This window comes from Ammospiza caudacuta, chromosome 9 (genome assembly GCF_027887145.1).
Source record: "Ammospiza caudacuta isolate bAmmCau1 chromosome 9, bAmmCau1.pri, whole genome shotgun sequence".
In the NCBI taxonomy this organism is placed as follows: domain Eukaryota; kingdom Metazoa; phylum Chordata; class Aves; order Passeriformes; family Passerellidae; genus Ammospiza; species Ammospiza caudacuta.
In genome coordinates this window covers 10382597-10404573 of record NC_080601.1, presented here as the reverse complement: position 1 = coordinate 10404573, position 21977 = coordinate 10382597, and the positions used below count along the sequence as shown (strand labels likewise).

General features: G+C 43.0%; 1 protein-coding gene across 2 annotated transcripts in view; it reads right to left on the bottom strand.

Moving 5' to 3' along the window:
* Positions 1–21977, bottom strand: part of ANK3 (ankyrin 3) — a 189704-nt gene that overhangs the window by 75455 nt on the left and 92272 nt on the right. For both annotated transcript variants that reach the window (XM_058810081.1, XM_058810082.1), the window contains exons 14-23: positions 21253–21450; positions 20664–20762; positions 19838–19936; positions 15958–16155; positions 13086–13184; positions 5591–5689; positions 5397–5495; positions 4988–5083; positions 1841–1913; positions 1587–1649 (exon numbers count right to left, since the gene is read on the bottom strand). In XM_058810081.1, coding sequence (XP_058666064.1) covers positions 1587–1649; positions 1841–1913; positions 4988–5083; positions 5397–5495; positions 5591–5689; positions 13086–13184; positions 15958–16155; positions 19838–19936; positions 20664–20762; positions 21253–21450 — 1123 coding nt within the window. The remainder of the gene's footprint in view (positions 1–1586; positions 1650–1840; positions 1914–4987; positions 5084–5396; positions 5496–5590; positions 5690–13085; positions 13185–15957; positions 16156–19837; positions 19937–20663; positions 20763–21252; positions 21451–21977) is intronic.

Genomic DNA, 21977 nt, shown 5'->3' with positions numbered 1-21977 from the left:
TTCTGGACTTGCTCCAACAGCTCCATGTCCTTCTCACATTGGGAACCCAAAGCTGGATGCAGCAATCCGGGTGGGGTCTGCTGAGAGCTGCCCATGGTGCTCTGGATGCTGCCCAGGACACAGTTGGACATTTCTGGGCTGCAAGTGCACATTGCCAAGTCATGTTGAGCTTCTCTTTCACCAACAGCCTCAAGTTCTTCTCCTCAGGGCTGTTCCAAATCCATTCTCCACTCAGCCTGGATTTATGCTTGGGATTTCCCCAATCTGGATGCAGGACCTTGCACTTGGCCTTGCTGAGCATCATGAGTTTCACAGAGTCCCACCTCTCCAGCCTGTCCAGGTCCCTCTGGGTGGCATCCCTTCCCTCCAGCATGTCACCCACACCACAGAGCAAACCTGCAGAGGGTGCACTGATCCCACTGTCCACACTGCCAACAAAACTGAAATGGCACCAGCTCCAACACCAGTCCCTGAGGAATAGCACAGATCACTGGTCTCCCCTTGGACACTGAGCCTTTGAGCACAACTCTGAGTGCCCCATCCAGCCAATTCCTCAGCCCCAGAGCTGTCCATGCATCAGATCTCCCTCTCCAGTTTAGACACAAGGATGCAGAGCAGGACTGTTTTGTATGAATGACTCTCTCAGCTCCGCTGGCAACAACATGGGTGCAGAACACAGTCTGCAACATGCAAGGAGCCAATTGTACTACCTGCATTAGTCAGTGACGAGAACAAACCTCCCCAGATTTGGCTTTCAAAAGGATCCCATAGGTTACAATTGACATTTTTAGCTCCAGCACCCAGGCTCCCCACAGGGTGTTTCTGGTCTGCACCTCTCTGTGCAGAGGGACACAGCAATTCCTGCCCTGCTCACCCACACTGCTACGCATCAGTGTTCCTGTCAGCTGGAACAGTGCAGTGTTTGGAGCAGGACAATGGCCCAGGAGAGCTATTTGGGAAACATGTATGTATGGTAAGAACATGATCCTTTTGGAACTGCACAATGACAGATGGGGAACAAACCAAAAGCCTCAATGCATGAATTAAACAAGAGCTGCACACAATGGACTGAAATATCTTTTACACCATGCTGCTTGAATGCTATGAAAATTAGAAGTAAATACATCAATGGGGACGAAGAAAGAGAGGTTGACTAAAGGAAAACAAGAAAATTGAGCACAGTCATTTGTTTTTAAAAAAACCCAAGAACATTGTTGTTTTCACCATTAACTTCAACTATCAGCCATTTCTTCCAAAGTGTTTTGATATCTTACCCTCTTGTCCAGTATTTCATTTTTCAGTTCAAACAATAAAACATTTATTCACTTTAAAGAAGCATCAGCAAAATGATTATTCCAGGAAAGTGAAGGTAATTTGATCAAAAAATCGTAAGAAATTCAGAAAAAATGTTAGAGGATTATCAGCAATAGCTCCAAGAATTTTTGAAAGCACTCTTAATTGTAAAGCAGAAGTTATTGTTAGTGGGATAATAAGAAAATCATCTGAAAGGATTAGTTTTCAGATAGATGAAATAAAGGGAAGAGGATTAAGTTAAATATCAGTGCAATACAAAAATGCACAAATACCTTCTTCAACATCAGACAAATATTCAGCATCACTGAGTATTTCAGGGGCATTGGCTTTACGCACTGCATGATTTAAATAAACAAAACAATTAAAGAAAAGCACATACTATTGATGTGTCAACAAAAATCAATGTACAACAATAACAGATGTGCAATGACCATATCCAGCAAATAATGTGTGTTAGTCTTGGGTTTTTTAAACAGACATTTCTTACAACCACAAAGAGTGGAAAAAAAATTAAAGTTTTTAATACCTTCATCATCAGACATATCAAGAACTTCATTCATGGTTTCTGGTACATTCATTTTGTGCTTTTCTGTAACAGTCTGTAATAGAAAAAAGCAATTTTAGAGTGCAAGCATATTTTTTCTTAAAATTCTAGTTATTTTTAAAATTAAATGCAAGATAAAGTTTTTATCTGCAGTTAGAAAAACAACACATTTTTTAGCTTCCTGTTCACTTTCTATTTTAAAGACACATTGAACTATAAATTAAAAAGACTACAGAAATAGGCAATATTATATTTGTTTTTTTAATGATGTTCATATTGTCGTAGCAGAAAAAGCTTAAGCAGAAAGCTTAGATGATGATATCAAAAGAAGAATCTAATATACTGAAATGAACTTCATTTTAGGGGGCTTAATAAGGACTCTAGGTAGTAATCTAAATTTTAAGAGAGTAGTATGTCATCTCTAATAAAACCAAACCTTCTGAGGAAAGTATTTCTCCTTGGACATCAGAAGAATTTCGCAATTTGGGAGCAGCTGAACCTATGTGAATTTTTTTCAGAGGTGCCTCAGCATGAATTGTGTGTTTTTCCCACAAATGAGAACAATTGTAACCACATGCAGGCTAAATGATACCCCTGAAGGGCTTTGTGCATGAAAGACACTCAGAAGTGGTTGCAGGGTTTTTATCCCTATGTTTATATTGATTCAGATTCAAAGACCAATATAAAGAAAAACAAAAGCAGAAAAATAAAGTTCTGAATGCACCTGAAATCTGTTCCTAGAATACCTGTATCCTGAGAATGACGTACACAAGTACTTTTTACTTTTCCAGCACAACAACCACGGGTAGAGGTCTGGGTCAGACCAGAACTTCTGCAGAGATATCATTCAAGGAGTGCAGTGGAATTAAAAACAAAACCAACCAAAACAAAACAAAACCACAAAAGAAAAACCCAAAACCAAAACAAAACAAAAAAACCAAAAAAACCCACAAACAAACAAAATAACCAAACAAACAAATAAAAAAAAAAAAACACTCACAAAAAAAAAAGGGCAAAAAACAACAAAAAAACCCACCAAACCTAACCTCAAACAAAAACCCACTCCCATCTTTATGGGGATTTCAGATTGTATTTTTTTTAACCACCATTACTTCTCATGCTTCATATGCAAATAAGAAATCATTAAGAAGTTGAGGATGGCAAAATAGCCTTTCCATTTTCACGTATTTTAAAAGATTTCAGTTTTTCTCTGGCCTTATGAGCACTCACTTGGCATTTCATGTTTCTTAGGCTACTGCCATCACTTGATATAGGCAGAAGAGCTCCTCCATGCTCAAACATTACAAAACCTACAGAAAATCCTAATGCAATTCATTTTGTGGGAATTGCAAAGATTTTAAAAACATTATTAAACCAGCAAAATCACGGGACTTTTTTCCAGGTCCCACTGGATTTTTTTTTAAATTGGTGTTTGAGTATAACTTATAGTAAAATTAGCTACATTAATCCCTGATGCCTTTAAATTTAGCTTTGGGAGTTGTTTAGCCACAAGCCTCAAAATATAAGTCTCAGCAGACAAACTGAATTTTTAAAACCCTCAACTGTAAATCAGATTTCACATCTAAACTTCCAAGATCCAAAATTACACACTGATAAGCAGAATATTCTGATTTTAAAGGAAATTATTTCTGGGCTTCTCTTTAGAGTAGGTATTTGAGGTTGTATAGGTCTTTGAGCATCTAACATTTCCTCCAGCACAATTCAGAGTCTGATGCACCATCTCTCTGCTCTTCATCCACAGAAGATAAATGGTCAGTCACTTTATGAGGACAAACATTCCCAGCATCTTGGTTTTAAAAGCCAAGAAAAGCCTTGTGATACTGAGAGATTTTAGCACAAATATGTGGTTTTCCTGCAGCTACCTAATTAAACAATAGGTAGTCATTCAAGTTTTGCTATCCTGTGTAATATTCTCCAATCAAATTCTTCTGTGTGGAAAAATGTTTTGTAATTTCTAACGAGAAATTTATTCCTGAGAAAACAGAGAGAAAATGCGTAAGGAAAAAAAAATCAGCATTAATTTCTAGCATATTCCTTTATATTACCTTTTGTGTGGATTTTCTGTAAACTACTGAAACCACAGCCAGGAAAGTCACAGGAAGAAAAGGTTCATGCAGTAAGAGAACTAAAATCTGCCTGTCATCCCAAAAGCTCATCATATTGCAACCACCTGCTTGCACAGAGAGACCACACAAAGGGGCGATGGCAAAACATGGAACACACAAAGTAACTCTTTTCCACACCTGGTATGGCTAAAAACACATACACATTTTATCTTTTTAATCAGAAAAAGGAAAATAGTTACCGAAAGCCAATATTCTGAATTTATGTTCTTCAGACCCAATTTGGGCTTTATTACTGTGGTAATGCATGGAGGTACCTTGCCTCAGAAAACTTCTTCAGAGAGCAATTTGGGAAAACATTAGTGAACAAAAGATGCTTCTGAGACATATTCTGGATTCTGTGAGTGTTCCTGACAGCAGGTAATGTTTGACCACTGCTAGTCCCCTCAGTGTCTCCTGGCTAATGCTTCCTGAGAGGCAGGACACACAAGCTGGAGTTCTCATCCACATCAGGGAATGAGGATTTGGGGTTTCAGGTGCTGGCTGTGGCTGCTTGCAGAATACAGCCTCTCACCATCCCATGGAAGGGACCAGAAACCACAAAATGAGGAGCTTTCAAGCAAATTCCAACCATTTTTTAAATATTGGAATGGGTTCTCTTAGGTCAAATTCAAGCCATTAAGCATCAGATGGTCGGGAAATGCTCTCAAGCAGCTTCTGTTTACACAAGCCTGCAGGAGCATCTTTTCAGCAGCAAAATTGTTCCCTAAACAACATGATGTGTGGACAAACATTGTATGGAGAAACGCTGCAGTTTTACCAGTCCTTTTTCTGCTCAGTTGGTGCTCTTTCTCTGCACATCCTCACAGTGCCTACTACCTTAAAAACAGACAGCTCATGTTTCACTTAATATCCACTTTATACTGCTAAAAAGAAATAGGTGACTGGAATCTTGGTAGTCATGTAACTACACAAAGTTTAGTCATAGTCATACTCTGGCTTTGGAAAAATTCTTCCATTCCCTACTGAAGTGAGCTGTACTTACAATTGTAGTCATGGTCTCCTCTGTCACCACCTTCAGCGTGTCAACAACTGAAATGTAGCCAAGTCGCTTAGCAATGGCCAGGGCAGTGTTTCCATTCTAGCAATTGAAACATTCGTAACACAAGTTGAACGTTAGCAAGGGGAGGTGTAGGAACTGCTGGTTAATTAGGGAAGATTGTAAAATAAAATAAAAATTGTTTACGTTTTCTGATGGAAGTAAATATTTGGGTAGCAGGATATATAAGTGGGATGAAATGGGATGAAAATGAAAAGGTTTTCAGATGTTTGTTCTCTCTCTCTCATCAAATCTCTGGGAGAGATGATGGAGCAGAGGATGTGGTGGTGATGGAAACAGGCTTCCCCTGCTCTTTTCCTGTCCCACCAGAGCCCTTTTCCAGGCCAGCTCTTACCACAGTGAGCTCGTTGGGCGCGGCGCCGTGCTGGAGCAGGACGTTGATGATGTGCGTGTGCCCCTGCTGCGCCGCCTGGTGCAGCGGCGTGTACCCGTTCTGCAGGCACCAGGAGAGAAAAAAAGCAACCCTGAGGTGGGCACAGCACTCACACACAGCAGGGCAGCCCCCCCAGGGACAGCTGGGACGCTCACCTTCGTTTTGGCGTTGACTTTTGCAGAATGCTGCAGGAGGAAGTTGACGATTTTTATGTTTCCGTAGTGGCAGCCAACGTGCAAAGGAGTGTATCCCATCTAGAATGAACAGCAGCAGTTAGTAGAGGGGGATATCACACACGTGCCCTGATTTAAAAAAAAAAAAAGTTAAAAAAAGCAAACAGGCATGAAACAGGAAAAATCCCATTAAGCTTTAGTTCTTTGGACTATGTGAAAAATCCTCCAGCCTTGAAAAAAACCACACTTCTCATGAAAGTCAATTAAAGTGCTCAGTGAGTAAGTCCACCAGCTCCCTCAGTGCCTTCAAGTGGATCCCATCTGAACCCATAGACATGTGTGTGTGTCTCTAGGTGGTGTTGCAGGTTGCTGACCACTTCCCTTGGACTATGGAGTGGTTCACACAAGGTTACCTAATTTCAGTTGTATTAACACAGGCTAGGAGATGATAGCTGTGAAAGTTACTTTAAATTTGTGTGTGCCATTCATTTCCAGTTAACGATATACCCTTTGCCATCTAAAGAAACCACTAACTTTGACAACCAGGATGAGTTAATCAGTGCCAGAAACAGCACTGAACTGAAATTCCATTGGCATCAGCAGAATGAAACTTTCTGCTGACTTATGTGAACATTGGATCAGATGCCAAATGACTACAAGGAACTTTCCCTGCACAGAATAATGGCCCACAGTGGTAAGAACTGGAGCAGTAGCTTAAACGTCATCGTGAACTGTACACATGGAGCTCATCTTACAGATATTGTTAGTCTAGGGTTGGCCAAATGACTTCCTGTTCCTAGGAGTGCCTGGAGTCTGACTCTGACAGGGCTCCCTGGGCTGCCCAGAGCCTTGACTCCCCAGCAGAGTGATGACTCACAGTCATGTACCTCAAACACAGCTTCTACAGCCCCTGCCTCTACACGGGCCAAAGATAAACTCAGATTAAAGGATGGCCAAGCTATCCAAACAGTTCAAAAAGCAGAAAAAAAAAAATAAGGCTGTGAGACCTTGTCCTACAAAATCTTAATTCCCTTCTCCCTCTTGAATATACAGGCCTCTTAACATGACCAGCAAGGTCAAGAAGAAAAAAAGAATAAGACAGCATAAAACCAACTGGAGAGATGAAATCCAAAGTCAAGGACCACCTGCCAAGAACCCCCTGTGAATAACCCCAAAACATTAAAATCTGGAGCATATCAGAGCGCCAAGACCAGCTGATCTCAGCTTTCCCTTTGAAGTGATCTGTAAAGGCTCCTCTCCAGCCTGTAATAATGAATGCTGAGAAAGGAGCTCTCAAACCCCCCATATTTACTGCAGTGCAATGACAGTTTCCTTCTAGAAATGGTACACAGAGACGTACATGCGGTGCCTACAGAAATGGCTGGAGGAGCAATTACTGATGCTCTCTGACAATCCTGACCAATCTGCTGTTTACATCAGAGACTAAGTGAAACCTTTTCCACTGTTAATTGGGAGGAGAAGGAGGAAATCATGACATTTCCAGGGTCACAATCCAGCTGGATCTGGAGGAGGCTCCTCTGAAGCTCTGATGTTGTGTGTGGCAGCTGGAGGGGTGTGCAGTGAAAGGCAGCTCCTGCCACGGGCACTGTACACGTCCCCAGCAGCCTTGTGGGCACCTGCTGAGCCTGCTGGCAGAGCACCAGTCCCCTGCCTGAGGTCCTTGGAGGGTCCTGGGAGCTCCTTTTTTAAGTTTGCTGTAGCCTGTGGTCACCTTGTGTCAGGTCCTGTTTGGGCCTGCAGCTGCTGACAGCAGAGGGACAGAGATGTGACACGGTGTCACTGCTGGCTGGCCCTCAGCACAGGGCATCTTCCTGCTCCCAGCCAGTGAGGGCATGGCCAAAGTGAAACTGGTCAGCAAAATGCCCTCTCAGTGCCTGAAACCTGGGTGGATATCCCTGGCTGCTCGGGTGCCTGCACTCAGCTCCCGCCAGCTCAGGAAGGCACAGTGATTGTACCCCCAGATCCCCAGTGAACCAAGGTATTCTACTGACTGCTCTGAAACACTCCAGCTGGCTGATTCTGCAATTACACAAATTAACAATAAAGCAGCAATTCTCAAGGCTACTTGAGCTTGCTACTTTCATTGTCTACAGAAAGGTGCCCGGGAGGCTAAAATATTTTGCTTCAAAAGATATTAATAATTAACCCACCCACAAACAGACAAAACCCAAAAACAACAAAAACCCCATTAAAATAACCCCAAAACCAAAAGCAGAAACAGAACAAAACCCAGCTCACAATTACATAAATTTCTGCACAGCTATTCAGGCTTAGTTTTAATTACTGGCAAAGCACTAAGGGATTTAGGAGGCACAATAATATTGAAAAAGTTACTTCCAAGAAAACCAGGGCTTTTGTTTAACACAGCTCTAACAGACATCACCTTCTGGCTGTCTTACAGAATGAGCAGCACCAGGGGAGTTAGCAGCTGGGAAGGGTTTATCAAAAGCTACAAGAATAGGTGCCAAGAAAAAAGAAAATCAGAAATACTGAACTTTTCATTTCTAATGGAACACATAAAGAATCCCTTTTTCTCTTGCCCTTCAATTTTTACTTTTGAGGGGAATTATCACAAGTCTTGTATATCATGTCAGTGAATTACTTTAATATCCTCCACTGGCAATAACCATAAATCTTAACAGCTTGAATTACTGCATCTTTCTAGTCATGCTGACTCTCAAGCTGCTCAGTTTTTGTTTTTCTGCTGTAAATGTCAGACAATGAAGCTACAGCATTGTTGTTTACAGAGCTAGAAATTGCTTTAGATCCAAAGATCACAAAGGCCTGACTGAATGAAACAGGCCAACCTAGGTGTACACACACAGACACTTCCCTGCCTTGCTGAATCAGGACCTAACATGCTGCAGTACCTTGCAAAGGTTCATTATTGCACATTATCAGGCTGGAAATTTCCATAGAAACTTCTTGATAACAACTGAGCACGTACAGAGAGCCAAAGAGAGACATATAATGCACCGTGAAGATAAACTGAAGACCTGAATTTGAGTATTTGTGCTGTAGGAAAGCGATTTTCTCTCAATAGTACTTCCCTGCCTCCCTCCCGCTCTCCCTGCCTTCTTCTTATCTCTTCCTGCATCTGAGAATTAGATATTCCACTGGAAAAGCTGGATCACTGTTATGATCTCAGGCTGCTATGGGGCTCCTGTCAGAACAAAGCAGGCAGACCTGAATAAATCTGAAATAAAAATCTCAGCTCAACCCGCAAAAGAACATCATGACCTCTCAGCCACCACTGTCTCCTACCAAAACTACAGTTTTAGAAACAAAAGGCATTTTAATACAGGCTTTGTTTCCCAGACAGTCACCAGCCAGGGACTGGGAGACCATCAGTTCCCCCAGGGGAGCCCCAACACCAAGAGCAGTGTAGAGACTGACTAAAATAAAAACTCCAAACCCTGCTTTTCATCCTTGATTGAAGCTGCACTTTGCTCTCAGTCTGCCTTTGCCAGTCCATCACAGTACTGCTGTATCCTACAGCCACACTCTCCAATGGGATAAACAGTGGAAAAATGACATGTGGGGACCTGCTGAGCCATGAAACAATATTTACTCGTGCCAACTAGCAGCACAAAAGCCCTGAAACAAAAGCAACATCACATGTACCAGGACAGCTTTTGACACTCAGCATGACCCCCAGAGAAGGGATATCTGCTCACAGCCATGGCTCCAGACTGATTTTCAACTCCCAATATTACTGTGAATGGATGAGCATGCCTTGTATTAAGCATGATACTGCACAGCACATTTTCAGCACCAAAAACTCATTTAGCGTACCTAAATTCAGGCAAACAAATGCAATGTCAGAATAGACAAGAGCTGCTGCCTTTGCTGCAGGACATAGCATGCCTTCTGTGAACACCAAGTTCAAATATTAAATCTTTCTAAATTGAAACATGTCAATTTAGAAACATGTCAAACTTTACCACCTGAAGTGTGTTTTCTAACGTGGCTGAGTTTAAACTACTTAACAAAATTTCATTTTCAAGTTGCAGCAGCAGCCTTATGGCCTCTCAGGCACTGGTTCTGCCCTGCTGCACCAGTGTTGTTTACACTTCAGCATTGATTTAGACTCCTGCAGCTCTGGGATTAGAGGCTATTTAGTTAATGGATGCAGCAAAACCAGAAGGATCCCACAACACTATTAATAAATGCACTTCATAACCAGAAGCTATTCTTCCTTTCATGCTTTTTTCTACTACAAAGGTCAGGAAAAAAATTTCTTGGGAGGGAAACCACCCCAAGAGAGACCCACATATGCAACTGTTCACTTCTGAGAGCAATTCTGAAAATGCTCATAACAGCCAGAACTGATCCTAATAATACAGACTAATCCCCTGTACAAGTGATTTTCTGCAATACTGGATTTTGTTTTTCTTCCCTGATACAGCTTCAAGATGCAAAATGTGTTTCTGCCCCATCTTCTCCTTTAACCACCTGAAAACCCCCCAGAGTGTGAGCAGGGTGAGAACCCCACATGTCAGAACTGCAGACTCTAGATGTTTCCCCAGGGAGGGTAAGTTATATATAAATGGTGACTAAAGATGAGGAAGATGATAGTTCATTGGTCCCTACTCAAGAGTTCAATGACCTGGTGATATTAAATTAAATGACATGGAGTGTTCTCCTATTGACAGGTACTGGCCTGGAGTGACACAATCTGTGCTTGCTTATCCTGGGAAAATGAGAAATAGGATAAGGAGGGAGAATAAAGAAATAAACAACAAAAAAAGCAGTGCTGGACAGTCATCCACACCCTGAAATCTGAGGTAAGGGAAGCACATGGATGTGAAATGGAGGGAAGAAAACAGAAGGTCAGTGGTGACACTGCTGGTAGCAGAGATCCCCAATGTAATGTCACTCTGAGCTGTGCTGCTTCACTGATTCTAAGGCACGGATGGCCACATCTCTGCTGCTGTGTGTCCAAAGGAATGAATCCCAACTGGACATGCTGGACAGGATTGTGCAAACATGCAAGCATAGCAACAGTGCCTCCAAAGCCAACTCAGCTGTTGCTTATCTTGTCCCCCAATGCCTCTGGTTTTAGAGGCAGGACGTACAGTTAATCCATCTAAATGGGAGAGCTTGTGACTGCAGGGCTGCTATTTTACAGGGCAATCATGTAACCTTCACTGTATAGAACATGAGGTTAAAGTATGGCCTCGTGGAAAAATAACATTTTTCCTTCATGTAGAAATTCAGGGTTTTCCAGGAAGGAATTTGGGTGATCATCACTTTATCCAGAAATGATTCCCTGCTAAAACACGCGGTACTGCATTGGCCCTTTCATTTATCCCAGGATATATCCCTGTATCAGGCAGACAGCTCCATGTGGCTGGCTCTGTGGAGCCTGCAGGGCTCACTGCTGCACAAACCCAGCAGATGGGACCCTGCAGAAGCCCATGGAAAAGCACCAAGCCCATGCCAGTGCATGAGCATTGAGCTCATTCCACTCTAACAGGGTCCTGCCAGGCATGTGGGCACCCTCTTCCCACGGAGCACACAGTGCCCTACAGCAGGGAGGGCTAACTAGGAGGACTAACTAGTAGAGGGAACAGGAGGAGATGTTGTGCATGCTCTTCCCCACAGAAGCCTACAGGAGGGAGAATTTCCCCAGACAGGTGACTTCTTATAGCCCAAAGCAATCCTGCTTAAATACAACATAACTTCACCTATGAGTCCCTGAGCCACTTCCTGACAATTATGGGGCAGAAAAGAAGAGTGTACTGGGAACCTATTCTTTATTCACACTAGTTACACATATAACTGAGGAATGAGGGTGAACAACAAGAGATTCACTTCTGTCTTCTTTCAAACTATATGGCTATTACTGACCCTGTTGCACACAGTAAAATATGACTGCATGTTCTGAATCTGAGTGCAGAGCTCCTGCAGCTGCACCAGGCTGTCCCTGGGACATGCCCTGCCTGCCTCTCAGCTGTGACAGTAGCTCAGAGGTTTCCACCACCCTAATGTGACTAAAAGGCCACTGCAGCCCAGAATGGGATCCTGTTTGGACACTGGAGAGCCAGCAGAGCAAACACGTGTGCCTGCCTGCACCTGTCAGTATAAATGTCTCCTCAGACTGCTTGCTATTTGTGGGACAGCCAAGAGCACTGCACAGAGGGACACAGGCAAACACACTCAGATGAGTTGTATGGCTTGGGAGGTGATTCAGCTCTGGCCAAGTCAAAAGAACAGGTTCTGCAATGTCCTGCTACTGAAACCAACACCAGGTAGAAATTGCCTCTAGGAAGGCAACCACATTTACCTGAAGAAACTGTGCAAAGAATGAACCAGGGCAGATCTCATCTGCTACTGGGTGACCCAACAGATAAGAACCCTGACTGATTCTTCTTTAAAATACAGACTGAGGACATGTTACAAAAGTATAAACCTGGAGATGCTCCTGGGATTTTAACAAAACTCTTTCAAGTTTACGTCAGGATATGTCACTGAAATCAGCAGTTGGTACAGTTGGAATTACACTGTAGAGAAATCAGATAACAATGACTTTTCCCTCTGCCACAGATTATAATCAGCTGAGCTGCAGCCAGACATGATGATGGACTCAGCCCTTTCTGAGCTGTCAGTGCAATGAGATAATATTGCTGGGCAGTCTGACACACCTGGACATTCCTGGGATGCAAGCACAGCACCCAACTTGTGGCATACACCTGGCACAGAGCTGTGAAAGCTACTCCTCTGCAACAGAGTGCAGGTCACATTGTGAGACCTGCTTCATTTAGCTGATTTGATCCACTACAGCCCAAGTATTTGATCTGAACTCATTTCTTGCCCAGCTAAAGGAATGCCTCCAAGTTCTAAACAATGCATGAGGAATGTAAGCGCAATCAACACTGAGATCATTATCATTAAATTCTGCTCACTGTACATCATTAGGGAGCATAAAACCTCTTCTGCAAAGGGTCTTTGCTTCAGGACATGGGTCTTAAAAAGCAATACTGTGAAGTGGGAGGTGTCATTGCTGGAGGTCCCAAAAACCATCCCCAGGCACCTTGAAAATCCAGGTCTCTTACTTAGGAGTCCAAATATTTAAGCAAAACTATTTTTAGGCAAGTAAATTTGAAAGGGACCACCACTGCACATACGTATTTCACATTAGATAAGAGTTTCCTTACTCAATAACTAGATCAATCCCACTTACCTTCAGTGAAGCACAATAACAGGATACAATCTAAACCTATATGGATCTAAATATTTGGCAAGAAATAAGCTCACTGCTCAAAGGCTGAGCTTGACATTAAACACCCAAGTTTATGTATCTTCCATTTCCAGGATATATTCCGCAATAATTTATTACGAGGAATGTTTCCCTGCTGTGATTTCAGTTTCACCCTGAAATCAATTCCTAGCCCTGTCTGGAGGCTCATGGCTCCCTGGAAGGAAATATTTCATGTGACAGTGGTGCTCATACCTTTGTCTGTGCATCGACAGCAGCTCCCTGGTTAACCAGAACCTCTGCTACATTGACCCTGTCCTCTTGGGCAGCCAGGTGGAGGGGCGTCAGTCCGCTCTGCAAACCAGAAACAACAAGTAACAATCTCCAGAGGAGGCACATGACCGCTAAAATGCAAATTCAGGTATCAATAAAACTCTAAACATCCTTAAAGTCACACATTTCTCTTTCACAGTGCAAGGTGCTTTGTTATCACACTGTTGATCAGCAGGAAAGTACAATTCAAAAGCCAGGAAGATGATGTTTCTTTAAGACAAGGAACATTTCTCCATGCAGTGTTACATGTGGGATAGCAAATTAGAGCACTTTAAGGAAAAGTCACACAGTATTTTTTCCCTCCTAATTTACTTCCCTACAATGAGTCAGACTTTAAGAGCAATATTGAATCATTGTTTACACTTCTGCAAGTTTTTTACAATCACTCAGTTTTATCCTTACCTTTTACTCCACTACTGGCTCATTTTCAGACACAAACACAAAAGAATAAAACTGCATTTCTCTGAGATCAGGCCCATTTCTCTCTGCTCAGGGAGTATATAGACTCAATAGAAAATGCATACTGATAGCAATTTTTCTTATTTAAAACTCAAGATCTAAATATCCTTAAAAACTCAGAAAACTATGCAACTTTCTGCCACATAAAAGGGGTAGAAAATAAACAAAGAAGGAGAGAGAATCTGCTGAGGAGATGTTGTTAGGAATGAGAAAGAATATCCTTTCCTTGCAAATTATGGTTAATTTTCTCTCCTGTTCCTACAGGAACAGCACCAAGGACAGAAGAGCAAGTGGTAGCAGTTGTTCACATCAGGCAGGAACACTCACTAGGTTTCCTACCCTTGAACCCAAACCCACATCCATGGTGCACGCCCTACCAAGGCCAGTTATTCTGATGATAACAAAGCTTAGGTGGGTCACTGACACAAATATGTGACAGTAACCAACTATAAACTACCTAATGGAGCCTGGATATTAATGGCCAAGCCTTCTAAAAAGATCAAGTGCTCAGTATGGGGGCTCTGAGTATGCAGGTCCAAACCATCCTGTGGGTCCTGAAGAAATAAATGCTCTTTTTACTCCCATTACAAAGCTGCAGAACTCAGAAGTCAGTGGGCTTTAAACATCTGGCTTTGAATGTAGAGGTGCTGTGCTCTGAGGAAATGTGCATCCCTGAGAGGGCACGGAGGGGAATTACTCCCCAAAGGTGTTATCAGCACAATGAGAAACTGGAGATTACAACTGAACAGATTGCTGCATGCTGCAGGTAATTAACCTCTGGTGGCACTGAATCAATGTGCCAAGCACTTCAATCAGGCTCCCTGTATCAGCCTCAGCAGCAAAATGGGATAGCCAATGGATGCAGAACGTGTACATGGCAAATTTCCCTGTGGGGATACTGCATAAGCCCCCACACAGTTGAGACTTGTGGAGAAAAAAAAAACACATCTGCAAGAGAAGCTTTCTGAAGGAGGACCCACAAATAATCAGATTGGAAAGTTAGAAGCAGGAAAACACAGCAGCCCTGTGCATAACACCCACTGCCTCAGAGGACACTGACTCTTCCAACCTGCTGAGAATAAGAAACATTTTCCATGAATAAAAATTTCTATAGCCTAATCTAGCCAAACAAATCCATTCTGAAACTGCACTTGACAATGCCAAATAACAATGTCTAGTGGGGCATTTAAAGAATTAAGGCTGCACATTTGCTAGAAACATTAGAGCAGACTTAATGGCCTATGAATTCATACATAAACTAAAATACATCAACTTTCCTTTCCTACCACCAGGAGAAATGACACCAAAAATCACTGTGGGCTAAGGAACATACCCTGGGGAGGAAGAACCACTTATATTAAGGAACAAAACCCCAGAAAAAGTTGCTGTTACTATCCCATTTAAAAAGTCACCATTCTGAACAAGTCAGCTGTTACCAGAAGGTGGTAATATTTGTTACCATTCGCTGGTACACGTTACATTTTTTGTTATAAAATATTATAGTGCTAAAAAAGTTACAAATAAAAAAATACAAAAAAAGGAGGGAAATTACAATAAATTACAAATACAAAAAGAAAAAAGGAAATTACAATTACATATGTAACACTTGAAAAATGGGCAGGCATATTCCTAGAGGCTGATAAATGACGGGTGCCAGCCCCACAGCTCCCCTGTGGGGAAGACATTTTCTCTCTTGCCATGCTTTGGCAGACCAGCATAAATTAATGCTGGATTGATAAATTCCCCTGCAGCATGAGTTATCATCAAACCCTGGGTACTACAAAGGCTCCTTCAGTGTGACATGGCACGCTGCTCTTTGCTAGCAGACTGTCGCAGACAACTTTTATGAAAAATCCTGTCGTTAGGATTTTTCCTCCTGAGAAGCTGAGAGGCCTCAGGAACAAAATGTAAACAATGATTATCTGCTGCTGTGGAATGCAACAGGTGGGTCTGTGACTGGTCCATGTTAGCTGTTTGCAATTAATGGCCAATCACAGCCCAGCTGGCTCGGACAGAGAGCCCGAGTCACAAACCTTTGTTATCATTCTTTGCTATTCTATTCTGAGCTAGCCTTCTGATGAAATCTTTTCTTCTATTCTTTTAGTATAGTCTTAATGTAATATATATCATAAAATAATAAAACAAGCCTTCTGAAACATGGAGTCAGATCCTCATCTCTTCCCTCATCCAAGAACCCCCGTGAACGCCATCACAAGAGACGACAATGCGCGTTCAGACACCTGCGGCGGCTTTCGGGGGCCAAAACGTCACTGCGGGGCCCTCTCCTCCCCATCCCATTTTTCAGAGCCTCAGCCCCGGGCAGGGGGACACCCACCTTGTTGCTGAGGCTGACGTTGGCGCTCCTGGCGAGCAGCAGGGACACCATGTCCACGTGCCCGTCCTGCGAGGCGAGGTGCAGCGGGGCGATGCCCTGCCGCGTGACGGCGTTGGCGTCGGCGCCGTACTCCAGCAGCGTGGTGGCTATGTCCATCTGGTTCTTCTTGGCAGCTATGTGCAGGGGGGTGTAACCGTTCTGCCAACAGAGAGCACTTCACTGAGAGCTGCTCATTCAACAGGGTGATAAATCACTTTTCTCTACCTCCCCCAACTCTGTGAGTAATTGTGCCATTAGTCCTAAAAATTCTGTCAAACTCAGTCAAATGCAATGTTAACAAGCTGCATGAACCAATGTATCTGACCTTTAGGCAATCTTCTTTTTTTTTTAAGTACTGCTAAAAAGAAGAGCATTCTGAAGTAAATTTTCAAATTTGGGAAAAAATATCTTTTCAGGAAAAGACAATCTATAGAAATAGAAGTTTGAGTTTTGTTTCATGGACATTTGCTCCTTTTCCTTAAATGTGCATAAAATCTTCAACAAACAGAAGAGCAGGATGTGTGTTCATAACTCAGAACAGCTGTTATTGTTTGAGTTTTTTCCCATTTCCCAGTGTGAACTAAAGCATCATGCACATGAAATATGGCCTTTCTTGCAGCATTTACCCTAAACCTTACTGACAAGCTGGTTTTTTCAGATCAAGGAAAAACTGAAGCATATAACTTCAGAGTCATGCATTCCTTATCTTTTTATTCCTTCCAATATGGGTAACCAGGGAGCCCACTACCAAAAATATAAAGGCAGAATCTATTGCCTGATAAAATTTTGTAACTCTAAAAAGAGATAGATAGGCAGAAAATAGATAAATGGATATAAAGAATAATTGATCAGCACACAAATACCAAAACTCTGATGGACGTAGGACCAGTTTGTGGTACAAATTGAAATGACTGTTTAGTCAAGAACTTCCTGTCTTTCAGAAATTTATTAGCCCTCATTTTCAAGTAAATGACAAATGTGCACACATTTGCACTTGAATATGAGACAAAGTCAGGGGGGATGAGACCCAAGCTGCATATAAACCATTTTGTATTTCTGTATGGCATCATAAGGACCATTTGCCTCTCAAATTATCCAGCCCAATAAAATCTACCTAAAGGCACAAAGCATTCACCTGGCTGGGCTCCTCCCTGCACCCACAGGGCAGCAGGGCTGGTCTGAAAAGGAAGAGATGCACAGCAATGCAGGTATGAGCAGGGAATAAATACATGGGGGCTCACCAATGATTACAACAGAGCTTCAATAGGAACCTGGCAGCAAGAGATGCACAGCACTAGTTTCATGTGGAAAAGGTTCTGTAACTTGCAAAATTCAATTCAAATTCAGTTCAGATCTTGGATATTAAAGTATTTGAAAATGACACTCAGGAAACACAGTGCCACAATCAATAAAGGAAGCACATGGCCACTGAATTTTCACTTTGAAGATAAAGTGCTTCAGGAAAAACAAGCATAATCCTCTCCCTTAGACTTCCTGCATGATACTGCCATGGAAAACAATCACTGCCACACGAGCACCTAATAAATCCTAAATACTACATGCTAAATCCTGCATATCTGCTAAAACAACTCCTTGAAATGAAGCTCGTATTACATTATATAAAATAACAAATGCAGTTTCCAAATTTCTTTTCCTCAGAAATGGGCATATATTGCTTTCATTGGAATGGACAGCAGCAGGTTGCCACAAGAAGACAAAAAGAGAGCTGAAGAATAAAAGCTGAAATTCAGCTCAGTCCCAGTCTGCATCTTCTCCTCATAAGGGCAGCACTCTGTCACAATGCATAGATGGAGAAGGGAACAGAGAAGTTCAGAAGGAAGGGTATTGGGTTATTCTGCTTGCCAGGGAAAAGAGCAGAAAAGGGGAAAATGGTTAAAGATGAAAGGACAGAGGAAAACTAAGGCTTTGGGGATGGCATGATGAGAAAGAAAGGCACTGTAAAGTGGATGCTAAATTCAAATTAGGGATAAGCCACACATGAAATTAGGCACAATTTTTGCCTATGAAAGAGAAGAATGGATCATCAGGATAACTGTACCACAGCACTATTCTCTGACATGCTCATTTCCCATACCCTGTCACTTACCACTCTTCAAGGCAAATTTTGCTGGGCTTGGCTAAGGAGCCACTCTTAAATTAAGATCAGTGTTAAAGACAGTAGTGCCACAGGAAAGGCAACCACTGATGGAACTAACTGTGGAGCCAATGATGAGATATGACATAACATTTATTTACTGGACCACATTTACAAAAAGTACAGGAAATCATCTGCTGTTACCAACATCATCTTTTGGATGAGTGCACAGCGGGTGCCCGAAGCAACAAACATGTTATGGTTAATTTTATTTAGTATTGATGCCCTGCTGGCTGCTGCCGGCTCACTTGCTGCAGAGCACTAACAAATGCTTTCTTTTAGGCACACTTACAGCTGGCACTTGGAGGTCTGAAGTGGCAGCTGCAGAACTGCTCTGTTACAGATGGGGAGGCTGAGGTGACCTGACACGAGGGTTTGTGCCATGCTGTACCACAGTCTGCAGGGCTTCCACCTGGTTTGGGCTTCCCAAGCCCTCGGCAGGGGCTGCTGCAATCCCTGCCCCTACAGGATGCTCAGCTCCCACTGGCAGCTTCTTTCAGTGAAAACTGGGTCAGTGCCTTCTCATCCTCTCCAGAAGGCCCTTCCTTCCCCCCAGTGGCATTTGAGAGTGCTGTGCTGCAGCAGTGAAAGATCAGAGATGCTCTGGCTGCCCCCCGCCCCGGGGCACTGCTCTGGCAGATCGCCGCTATTGACAGCATTGATTTGAAGCTGTGCTGCTGGCAGCCCGTGTTTATTTAACTTCCCCCTCCTTGCACCACCAACTCTGGGACCCCCACTCCATCCCCTCCTGCAGCAATGCAGAAGGGCTCCAGTGTATGGCTGCACTCAGCCATGTGTGAGACGAAGGCACTGCCCATCTAACTACAATACTGCCTTTTCCATTAGCTCTCCCTTCTCCACAGGACTTTTCTTTTGCAGATTTAAGGAAATTGTCTGGGTTGCTTCAAATGAGGTATTTACACTGCACTTAATCTGCTTTAAGCTACATATGTTTCCATCCTGCTTTACCTAATGTTCCTGCTCAAATATCGATTATACTCTGATTGATTATAGTATTTATCCATCCCACACTTAAAACTGGGATCCACAAAAGAAATAGTTTAAGCTCCTCTAAAGTCTCTTTGTTTTATGCACTACCAGAATAAATTTACATATTTATTCCTTCATATCCTCTGAAACCTTACACTAGGCATTGTCTTGCCTACAGTAAATTACAATCAAAGCAGGGCTGTGACTACTTTTATTTCTTGCCAGTCCATTTATGCTGGGCTAGAAATACTTTTGTTAAGCACATGAATAATTACACATATTGTGCTGAGAAACTTATCTGGCCTCAAATGTCATCCTGTGGCACAAACAGAAGTACCCATGCATAGCTAGGCTTCAACCCCAAGCTTGCCCTGCAAAGCTGCCTAGCTTGGAGAAGTTACTGAAGAGACTGGACAAATGAAAGGAAGTCTCAGCATTTGCTGAGACTGAAACTGGTGATTTAAAGTGTTTCTGCATCCTTATTGCTTTTTTTTTTATTGCTGTTTTATTCACCTGCAGGACTATTCTTAGCAGCTTTATGTGAGACATTTATGTGGACGTGAGACATTAACAAACAAGGTCACCGAGCCTCCTGTAACTGCAAGCATACACAGCCTAGAAAGAACAGGGGTAGACAGGGAATAAAGTGACATAAAAAGCCTGGGTATTGCTCCCCAGAGTGGCCAGTACTTGTACCTTGGCAGAGGCGTGAGGTGAAGCTCCCTGGTCCAACAGGAGGAGTGCCACCTTTTGATTATCGTAGTGTGCAGCTACATGCAGTGGTGTTAAACCGCTCTAGAAACACATGCAGAACAAACAAGTGCTGTTACAGACCCTCCCCAGGGGAGACTCAGGGGTTTGGAAAATTCCAGTAGATAAGGTGAATAAACCACATTTGTTACTCATTCGTGTATCCAGAGTCTTTGGAAACTTTTAGAATCAAGAAATAAAACAAATTTGGAAATTCCTCCCGAGCTGTGAAAGCCCCATTTGCTTTTCCCAGGGAAGATGAACAGAGAAGCACAAATCTGTGTTGTGCCCAGGGTAAGGAGGTCACATCCGTGGCAATGTTTTCCTTTTACTGCAGTGGATAAGTAAACTGCCCCTTGGATCTGTAAAAATCCAAGCTGGGCTGGTTTAAAAAGCTTGAGGTCCTATTGGCCTTTGCCCCCTGCCCCATCATGAGAGCTGGGGAAGCAGAAGCAGCTACCCAAATACTCTGAGATAAGGACTGTAAATAGTCTGGGCAGGAACACAGGGGAATGGTCTGTCTCCATTCCTCTGGATGTGAATACAGAGCACATCACTTTGTTGTCAATTAATGACAATAAAAGTCACTTTGTTGAGAATTTGCTGGCTCTTGGCAGCCCCAGCAGGGACTGGAATGACACATGAAACCAATTCCAGCTAAACCCAGGCTGTGGATACTAGTGTGATGGTAAGTAAGTAGGAGGACATTAATAAATTATTGTCTGGTTTGAGATATTTGCTGTGCAAGTGGATGTGGTTTCTTCTGTCCTACCTTTCCAGAAGCATCAGGAGATGCATTCTTCTGAAGCAGGAGGTTGGCTACCTCGATTTTCCCGTACTTTGCAGCCACATGAAGTGGAGTGAATCCTTTCTGTAAGAGAAAGCAGGAATATTGCAGCCCTGGGCACTCCTTCTCAGGGCAAACCAGGTTTGTCTCTGATCTGCAAGGGTGCAGCTGCCTCCATCCACCCCCTGACATAGTCCTGAGTACAGGCAGCAAGTCTGCAGATTCCCAGTTGCCCTGTGGGGTCTGGAGGCCCTTCCCTTGCAAGGCAAAGCACTATCTACTTTAAACAAGGGACGAGTCTGTTCCTTTCTTCACACTACCAAAGACCCAAGGGCAAGCCTATCGACACCCGCCCGGAATTTCTGCCCTGCATTCCTTCCATTCCAAGAAAACGCATGTCTGCTCACTGGGATGTGTTGAACATCAGGTCCTGAGGTCAAAGCTTTGCACCCTCTTAATAAAATATAGCTCACACTTACATAGTACATCTGTATGACTCTTGCAGCATTTAATTCACAAGCAGCCCTTGCTGCAGGTGTGCTCTGTGATTCTGCCGCTCCTGCAGCTCACTCACCTTGGTGATGATAGACAGAGATGCCCCATGGTCCAGAAGAACAGAAGCCACATCTTCGTGCCCTTCCCTTGCAGAGAGGTGCAGGGGGGTGTAGCCTGACGTGGTGGCTGCGTTGGGGGATGCTCCCTGCTGCAGCAGCTGCTGCACAATGTCTGCCTTGCCCAGGCGGGCAGAGATGTGCAGCGGGGTTTGGTCATCCTGAACACACAGGGAACAACACAGGCATGCTTGAGAAAACTGCCCCTCACACTGGGACAGGAGATATTTGCCCACACTCTGTCACTTTTCAAAATTGCACACAATATTAATTCTGCTGAGGTCTCAGCTAGGGAATGTTGCACACTGGCTTCCTCTGTGTCATATCACAAAGATACCTTGCTCTCTGTTAGTGAACCACAAAATATTCCAGACAGTGACATAATCCATAAAAGTTCATAAATTGATCAATTTTCTTCCTTATCTGGATTTGCCTCACTTTGCTTTGCAGGCCTTTCTGAAAACAAAGCTAGGGCATAATTCTGTTCCCTCACGTCTTGATCTCTTTTATACTTCACAGCAACATTTAATAGCTTAATCAATTATTGCCTGAAAACTTGCATAAAGTATAATAATTTTGGTGCTTCTTTAACTGGTGAATGATTGTTTGGAATTTTTGCAGTTAAATTTTCTGTAAGTGTAATTGATGATAGAACATGGTGTAGAAATTAATTGTCACTTTCTACTTC